General features: G+C 37.5%; 1 protein-coding gene across 1 annotated transcript in view; it reads left to right on the forward strand.

Annotated features, from left to right (window-relative positions):
• The window catches only part of mcph1 (microcephalin 1), a 34,261-nt gene that overhangs the window by 3,396 nt on the left and 22,124 nt on the right, over positions 1 to 8,741 (forward strand). Inside the window, exons 9-13 of the mRNA XM_044136054.1 lie at positions 24 to 1,127; positions 3,183 to 3,298; positions 7,008 to 7,045; positions 7,191 to 7,353; positions 7,447 to 7,524. Of these exons, the coding sequence (XP_043991989.1) occupies positions 24 to 1,127; positions 3,183 to 3,298; positions 7,008 to 7,045; positions 7,191 to 7,353; positions 7,447 to 7,524 (1,499 nt within the window). The remainder of the gene's footprint in view (positions 1 to 23; positions 1,128 to 3,182; positions 3,299 to 7,007; positions 7,046 to 7,190; positions 7,354 to 7,446; positions 7,525 to 8,741) is intronic.

An 8,741-nucleotide genomic window follows, 5' to 3' on the forward strand; every position in this document is an offset into this window, starting at 1 on the left:
ATTTTCTTTTGTCCAATATGCAGCAGATGACGAGTCTGATGAGGCTTTAGTTGCTGAACCTGGTGGTTCCCCTGCTGTGGAAGAAGAAAGGTCATCTGATGATGAAGACCACAATCTAAGTGGACGAGACTCTACGAAGCCTTGGCTCTCACCTTGCCAAGACGTGCCAGCACAGATTTCAAGGCCGCCTGCAGTTCCTATCCTTCACAACGAAGAAGTTAAAAAAGTGAAAAAACAAAGAAAGGCCAGAAGAATATCAGTAAGAAAAAAATCATCAGAGACCATTAAATCTGGTGATTTTTCACAGAGTCCTGTCCAGGATATTCCTGGTAAGAGCCAAATACTCCACAAAGAAAGACGGCAGTCACATGTAAAACCAACTAGAGTGTTACCCAAGGAGTCTGAAAATAACAAGTTAAAAATACCAGTGGAAAAGCCAAGTACAGACACTGAATCCCAAGTTTCGCCCAAGTCTTTAAATTGCCGTTCATCATCAGCAACAGTAGTTAGCGCTGCAACTGAAATGTCTAAAACTTCCCTGGCAAAGAAAACTGAATGTAGAACACCCAAAAAAGCCAGATTGTCATTTTCTGCCTTGGTTCGATCTTTCACTGTGCCCAGCGAATGTAAAAGTGTTGCCTCTAGTTCCACGGATGGAGGTAATGATGTGTTCGAGGACTACTTCTCTCCCTCTAATCACAAAAGACCTGTTTTGCCCAGTTTACCCATAGAGAGAAAAATTGAAATACCCTTTGAGTTGGACCCTCTTCCAAAGAGGCAAAAACCAAGGAAAAGTGCAATCTGTGGATCTGAAAAGAAAAAAAGGAAACTGAAAGAAAGTCATTGTGACAAATATCTCAATCGTGAATCTAGAAGAAACAGTGGGTCTGTTCAAGGAGACCTTGAAATCCCCCTCCTAGGACCTAAGAGTCCTGCTGTTGATGTGAAGCAAGTGACTCAAAGACGAAACTCTCTGGAGTTTTCCATCAACAGTAAAACTACAGAAGATGCTGAAAAACTGAGACCAGCGTCAACATCAGGAAACCCGCCCTTAGAAAAAGAGGATGTCACAGAATCAGAGCAGCAGAAAAACTTTGATTTCACTGCAAATTGTCATAGCTCCGAAAGTGAGTAGTACAAATATTCTTGTCTAGAATATTTTGCAATAAGAATCCAGTGCTGTAATTATTTCTGGCATTTTGAGCATCCTGAATTGCAGAAGCCATAGCAGTGTTTGAGTGCTAGAAGTGGTGGATATTTGTTAAAATGTGGTTTATCTTATTTTTATTTTAGTTGTTACATAAAATGGAATATTAAATGAATAAAGGTTTACCATAAAATGAGGCCTGATCTATTAATTTTCTCCTCAGAAACTCCAGGTATACTTACAGTTGGTCACTTTTAATGAAAGAAAGAAAATCTTACATTTCTTAGTTTTTATTTAGCAAGACCACCACTTTCATGCAGGTAAATAATCAGTTGCTTTTAAGTAAACTTTATTTGTAATCTCTGGGGAAAAAGTGATTTTGAACACAGAAGGGATCTTCTACTTAACTCAACAAAATGCATTTTTTAGCTAAGTAAAAAAGGACACCCCAACCCCTGTTAGTTGGTCTCACCTTCTCTTTTGGCTGAAATAACTTTATTGTGATACTTCTTACCCATCTTCCAGGCTATGGACTTATAGCTGTGAGATGTTTGCGAGGTTTCCTACATGTTCAGCCAGTTTTAAGTCGTCCCACAACAAGATCTGGACTTTGACAGTCAAACCATGAAGCTTCCACCTGCGATCGCTGATTTCCTGTTATTTTGAGATTTTATTCAATCGCTTTATCAGGCTGTAACTTCTGCTTTCTTCTCTCTGAAGACCTCAGTCAGCTGTTTTGATCTTCACTAATACGCGAGATTCAAACCTAGCGATCCTTCTTCATAATACTTAATAAAACAGCTCTAATGTACACCAGATAAGAAATGCCTGTCTAAAATTGTAGCCATTTTAAGTGGAAATAAATGTATTCCCAACCTGAAATTACACTTAAAACATTTAAGAGGGTAATCCCTTAATTTAATTTTATTGTTTATTTATGTTGCATACATTTTTTGAGCTTGGTCAAAATTAATATTGAATTTATGTCCTAATTTTTTTAACTACTGTAAATTAACAGCAGGCTACTTTTACAATAAACTTGTTTTTTTCCTGGATAAAAACATTCTTCAGGTATTTCTTTAATTGGTGTATTTGGGAAAACTGTTGAGCCGGTTTGAGTCTTTGTGACTGTGAAAACTTGTTTGATTTTGATCAATTTCAGTTTGTCACCTTATTCAGACACTTGCTATGTGATATATTTGGTTAATATTTGGATTTGAAGTAACCGAATTTCTCCTTTAAAGAAGTTTTTCAATGGTTAGATGTGACCTTTTCTCTCTGTGTATTCAAGTGAACCCGACTGTTGCATGTCGAGGATAATAGACCCACCGGAGCCTTTCGCCTAATAGCTGAAACATTAGGACTCTCTTTGGCTCTTTCTGGTATTTCTGAAAAGGTTTTCTATCTTGGCTTTGGCCTTTCTGAGGCCTGATCCTTTTCTGCAGTTTCTTCCCACAGTCTGAAGACACGGATATTTGGTTAATTGTTGATCTGAAGTGAGTCTGATTGTCAGTATGCAAGGAGGTCCGGCTCTGTTCGAGCCATCTGATGTACTGGGAATGGTTCTAGGTAACGGCCTGCTGAGAGCCAAATTACTCTCTAGAGGTTGGGTGGAAAACATATTTATTTGTGTAAATTATGTTTGGGGTTGTGTTTCCTTTTACAGAAATAATCTAACTCAAATTTACTGATCAGATAGTTATAATCTTAAATTGGCATTATTACAAAGCAATTATTATTGTAGGACAAATGCCCACCATGATTGGTTACTGGGATAACTTTATCTCTGATGTTAGTATGTTTTTGTTTCAGTGTTTTTCCTTTGATGCAGTGTGCTCTGTTAGAAGTTGCATTCTTTGTACTGAAATTCCTGCAAGTAATTTTGTGTAAAAATGGTGTAATATCCTCCAACTGTATGTCTTAAAGCAGATCACTGTTGAAAGGAAGACAGCCACAGCTGTTTGACAGCCTGACTGACACTCCCATTCTCCAGCTCGTCGCTATTTTAAATAGTTTGTTGTGTTTTCATATGTAGGTGGAGGAAATGAATGCACCGTCGCAGCTGGTTTCACAGAGATCGCCTCCGTCGCGGAAGAAAATCAAAATAAGCAAGCCGACGGGAGCCTTCAGAAGATGGTTAACACAACAAAGGTAAATAGATGAAATGCTTCTTTCTTTATTGCTAAATTGGATGTCAGTGTAGACAAAATCCAGGAAATGTTGATTGGATGAATTTGAATCCTTTTCTCTGGTATGAAATTCTGTGATAGATTAGAGATTGATTTTTTTGTCCCTCAATTTATTTTTTATGGATAATAAATAGATTTTCAGGCAAAGTAAATGTTTTTGCAAACAGTTTCTTTTGTGTGGCTCCTACCTCAGTGTTGAGCATTTTGCCATGAATTGTTTATCTTTTCTTATCCTAGACATCCATGCATGGGTATGTAGTTAAAAAAAACCTGTCTGTCTGATGTAGAAAGTTTTGGAAACAAACAAAATATCAGCTGTGTTTATTTAATACATGTGTGCGGACTTCCTCTTAAAGGACATACATGCTTCAATGGCTGACGACGTTGGAAGCACATAGATGAGAGTTTCTGTCTGGTCCTTCCTGTGTTTTGGCTGTTTGATGGTAGCAGAACTTCCTTGCTTGGGAAATGCACCTGCAGCTCTGTTTACGTTACGCTGCTAACCTCAACAAGCTGTTGCTGAAAACGGCTCAACTTTGTTTCACGCCCATCTGCGATCACACCTTTCAATTCATTGTTGCTCCTCTGTGTTTTATTCATAACTTCAAAGTATTGGTAATCTCAATTCAATATTTCCAGGGTGCAATAATTACCTTTTCAATCATCAGATCCATAGGATATTAGGAGGAATGCTTAGTTATTTGGTTTATTACTCAGGAACTTTGTTATGGCAGACCACTTTCTAAGAAGCGACACAGAATTTCTCTACAATCTTACAAAAATACTTCACACCTACCTGTAACTATGTAGGTCAAATACTTTTGCTGAGTTTAACGGTCGTCTTTCTTCCATTTTTCAGAATCTGAGGGTTTTTCAGAAATATAAGTTGTTTTCACCTACATTGTGTCACAAAGAAGAGTTGTGGAAATCAGAGTTTTTTCTTTGATAGAGGAGATCATCCAGAGTCACCTGATTGTCAGTACATGAACAAAACTTAATTAGGTTTTTTCATTCTATTTACTGCTGCACAATATCCTGCAAATAAGTCATCATTACAGTTAATATATCAAAAGACTGTCGGCAGTGCTCCACTCATTTATCATTATAAGTGTCAGGAAAACATGCTGTACCTGCCTGTCAGAGCTTTACCGCAGTAGAAAGCCACAGCTGATGCTGGTGATGGTTCCCAAGAAAATAAAGGTCACAGAGAGAGTTGGAAGCTGAGTAATGCAGATCATCGAAGTGGAAAGAAAATGTTAACTTATGGCAACCGATATTCAGTGATATTGCCTTTCCATTATTTTCTAACATTGCGCTGCCCTGAGTCCAATTAATTCTTATCTTATAAATGAGTGAATATTCAGATTGAAATAGTTCCTAACCCTAATAATAAATGCTTGAAAAGCAGTCACGCTTACTTGGACCTCTGTACGACGTTTTATCTCCTATCTGACTCATTAGCTGGAGATCTTAACAGGTTACATTTATGGAGTCTCAGTTTCTGACCGTGGCCCTGAATCTTAAAATACTTAATCTGATTCTGACTTTTTTTTTTTTTTTACAATTATCAGTGTTTTTTGTGTTCATACTACTTGGTATCCTCTTTAAATGTAATGTTGTCATTGTTTTGTTGTCCAAAAATTAAATTTTTTATTTTTACTTGTACATCAATTAATTCTCAGTCAGTCTAATTGTCAGCCACTAAAAAAACTACTTTTAGTAGCTTACTAAAAAGTAGTTTCTTTGTCTGATGATGCATCAAAACTAAAACTAGACCACTAACTAGCAAGAAGTTCTTTGATTCTTTGAATTTAGTACAATATCCTCATTTTCTGTTGGTCTCCAAACAACTACCTCTTTTATGTTCAGTATGATTTACATTCAATTGTTGAATGAAAGCATTTTGTATCTAGTTGTGCCTGTGTGGATTCTGGAAAACCAAAACCAGAAAAAACTGCTTTCCAGTCAGTTCAGTTCAGAAATACTTTATCGCAAAGGGAAATTAAAGGTTAACATAATTCATTTCATCCAAGATCTTCAGAGCTGCTGTGGGCAGGAAAGACCTCCAGTAGCAGTCAGTATTGCATTTCAACTGCATAACTCTCTTGCTGAAGACTGCTGCTGTATGACAGTCTCATGCCATCAGTTGATGACAAGCACTGCTCATCCATTTTGTTTACTTTTGTCGCTTCTTTTTAAATCTGTCTGGTCGCATGGTTAGGATGCAAAAATTCTGATTGGTTCATCTCTAACTTTTATTCTGCTATCTAGTATGTATGTCTATTATATTTCAACATTTGAAGAGAGTAAAGATGACAGCTCCTCTTGGATTGTTTGAATAGTGCTAAGTTCAGTGTGTCCACAACAGTAACTATAGAGAAGATTCAGTCAAAAAGTGAAGCACTTTCTTCATTCGCGCTCGGAGTGTTTGTGCTTAAAGGTCGTGCTGCATTTCACACCAGCTCCTTGTCACAGGCTCATTATGCACAGCTCATGCTCTTGCAGGATTTTTGTGCAGCTGCCAGAAATGTACATGCTATATAATAATCTCAAGTCGATTTTTTTTTTTTAAGGAACCCTTAGAAAAGCTGTCAGAATACTTCAGTTTTTGTACTTCACTTTACTCACCTTACTGGTAATGATGACCAATTAACCTGTTAAAACTCAGATCTCTCTTCTTTGAAGATAAAAGTGTGTTGAACAAACGAGGAGCGATCGAAGACAGTGCAGCAACGCCATTAGATGTTATTGTCTGAGTGGCTGCTTAATGTGCCATGTCAGGAATAATGTGATGTTTGACGACCACGGGTGTGCTTTGTGTACTGTTTTGACACCTCTGTGCTCAGCAGGCGTTAACCTCTGACATCCAGCTGGTAAACTGGATAGCAGAGTGTGGCAGGAAAAGGGCTTGGTGGTCCTGTTTGTAGCTGTCGCTGAGGTGTTTGTGTTGATGATAGCTCTCTGTATCTGGGCCAAACTATGTGCCTGGATGGTCTGCAGTCATCAGGGGAGAGATTTATAATTTGGTTTCAGTGATTCAGAATGTGGTTCATTTTTCACTTATCACATTAAGATTTTGTGTTTTATTTTATTTTTCATATCCAGAACATGAGAACGTGAGTTGTAAACAAATGAAGGATTTCCTCCCTATTAAAAAAAAAAAAAAAAAAAAAAACTTTTGCTTTCATTTAGATTTGATTGAGATATGTAACAAAATAATGTATTATTATTATTGGCCACTAACCAGGTTGACCAAAAAATTCCTGTGCCTGCTTTAATGAACCTTGTTATCACTGTACTCATTTGCCCAGCAAACTGGCCTTATCTAAACCTCTCAGAGAATCTATGTGTGAATTTCTAGAGTTACGTAAAACACCAGATTCTCCAATGCATATGAGCAGAATGCTCACAGTTCCATTTTAATACTCATATTTTTTTTATTTCTATGGATCTTATGGAATATTGTAAGAAACTGCATTTTTTGGTTTTCATTAATTCTTAGCCATAATCATCAGTATTAACATAAAATAATTAGAATATGCTACTCTGTGTAGATTTTATTTAATGTAGGAGATTTACATTTTTGTTATTGAAAAGTGAGAAGTTATTGAATTGCACCTGTCTAGCTGAAGTCATCCTTTTCATTATTTGCATGTTGCCGTTTGTTTCAGGCTCCGAGGACACTTGTCATGACCAGTATGCCCACTGAGTAGGTTCTTCTTGGCTGTTTATCCCATTACAAGAGTAAACATTCAGATAAATAAGTTTGAAAACATGTATGCAGTGGTTGGCAAAAACAGGAGATGTTTAACTGTTTGTTTACGATGTTTTTTACCCCCCTCTGCCTCCTTTAGGAAGCAGCAGACCGTGCTGCAGGTGGTAAAAGCTCTGGGTGGTTTTTCAATCATCGACCGAGTATGTGAGAGCACAACTCATGTGGTGTCTGGTGAACACAGACGGACTCTGAACATCCTGTTGGGTATCGCACGTGGCTGCTGGATCCTGTCTTTTGAATGGGTGTGGAAATGTTCAGAAGCCATTACAATACACTTCTGAAAAAGACAAAAGGACCTTTTAAGCATCTTTAACATACGTTTTATTTGTGAGTAGATTCTGTGGTGCTTGGAGCAAAGGCAGTGGATTCCAGAGGAGCCATATGAGCTTTCAGACCAGTTTCCTGCTGCACAGGTAGGAGCCAGTAATACAGACAATTATTCTCAACCTTAGTCTAATTCATGGTAAGTAGTATTTAGAAAATGATTTACCAAAGTTATATTCACTAAACTCCCATCATATTTACAGAATTTCCATCCATCCATCCATTTTCTTTACACCCTTCTTCCCTAAATGGGGTCGGGAGGGTTGCTGGTGCCTATCTCCAGTTGCGTCCCGGGCGAGAGGCGGGGTACACCCTGGACAGGTCGCCAGTCTATTTACAGAATTTAGAGTTCTAAATTTGAAAACCCAAATGTTGGCATTTGTTAATAATTTAATTTCTTTCATTATCTTTGGAGTTTAGCTATCTAGTTAAAAAAGACAAGCCACTGCCTTTTTTTAAATCAAAGCAGTAAGAAGTAGATGTTGCTAGTTGTTTCCCTGTCGCAGCTTTCTTGCTTTTTCCTTAAGCATCCTAAAAGTGATGCAGGTGTTGCTTCTTCCCAAATTTTACCTTTATGAATGTAGATTATTCTTTCTTTCAACACTTTACATGAGTGGAACATGGCTGGTCTTTGCATTGTTAAATAATATGCACCTTCCTTTTATGGAACATTACTGGAATTTACCAGTCTAGTAATGCAGCAGAGGACGTTTAGTCCTACACATATGAAACGGTTCTGCATTGCTTGTAGGGCTTTTATGAGAAAGTTTTGGACAGCTACTTAGTCAGAACTATCCCATAAACTACCCGGGTTCCTGGATAGTAATTACTCCTCATATTTTATGTATTCCCTGGGGTACAAATCTGATTTAGAGGCCCACGTGTTTCAGCCACGCTTTATAGTAGGAAAAACAAGAGAACATGACATTCAAGTGTGTTGATTTGTCAAAGTTACTCAGTGGCGAAAAGAAAACAAACCTTAAGAAAGAACTTTAGTTTCAGTCAATGTGAGCTTTGATCAACAAGGCAGGAAAGAGTGGTATCCTAGGGTTAGGAACCAGTTACAGTATCTTCACTACTTCTCTTTACTTGATGCACTATTAATTGTGGAGTGTGCTATCAATATTGTACAGAGTTCTGTAGATGGTCAGAGCCTGAATTTTTTCTGTGCAATATGTTTGATGTAAAAGCATAGTTTCTTTTGCTTGCTTTTTTATTGAAGCGATATATAATCTTTATAACAACATGGTCTGTTTTACCTAGGACTCTGCATCATTTTAATAAAGCATTATAAACACAAGCTTTC

The sequence above is a fragment of the Gambusia affinis genome, linkage group LG13, assembly GCF_019740435.1.
Source record: "Gambusia affinis linkage group LG13, SWU_Gaff_1.0, whole genome shotgun sequence".
NCBI classification, from domain to species: domain Eukaryota; kingdom Metazoa; phylum Chordata; class Actinopteri; order Cyprinodontiformes; family Poeciliidae; genus Gambusia; species Gambusia affinis.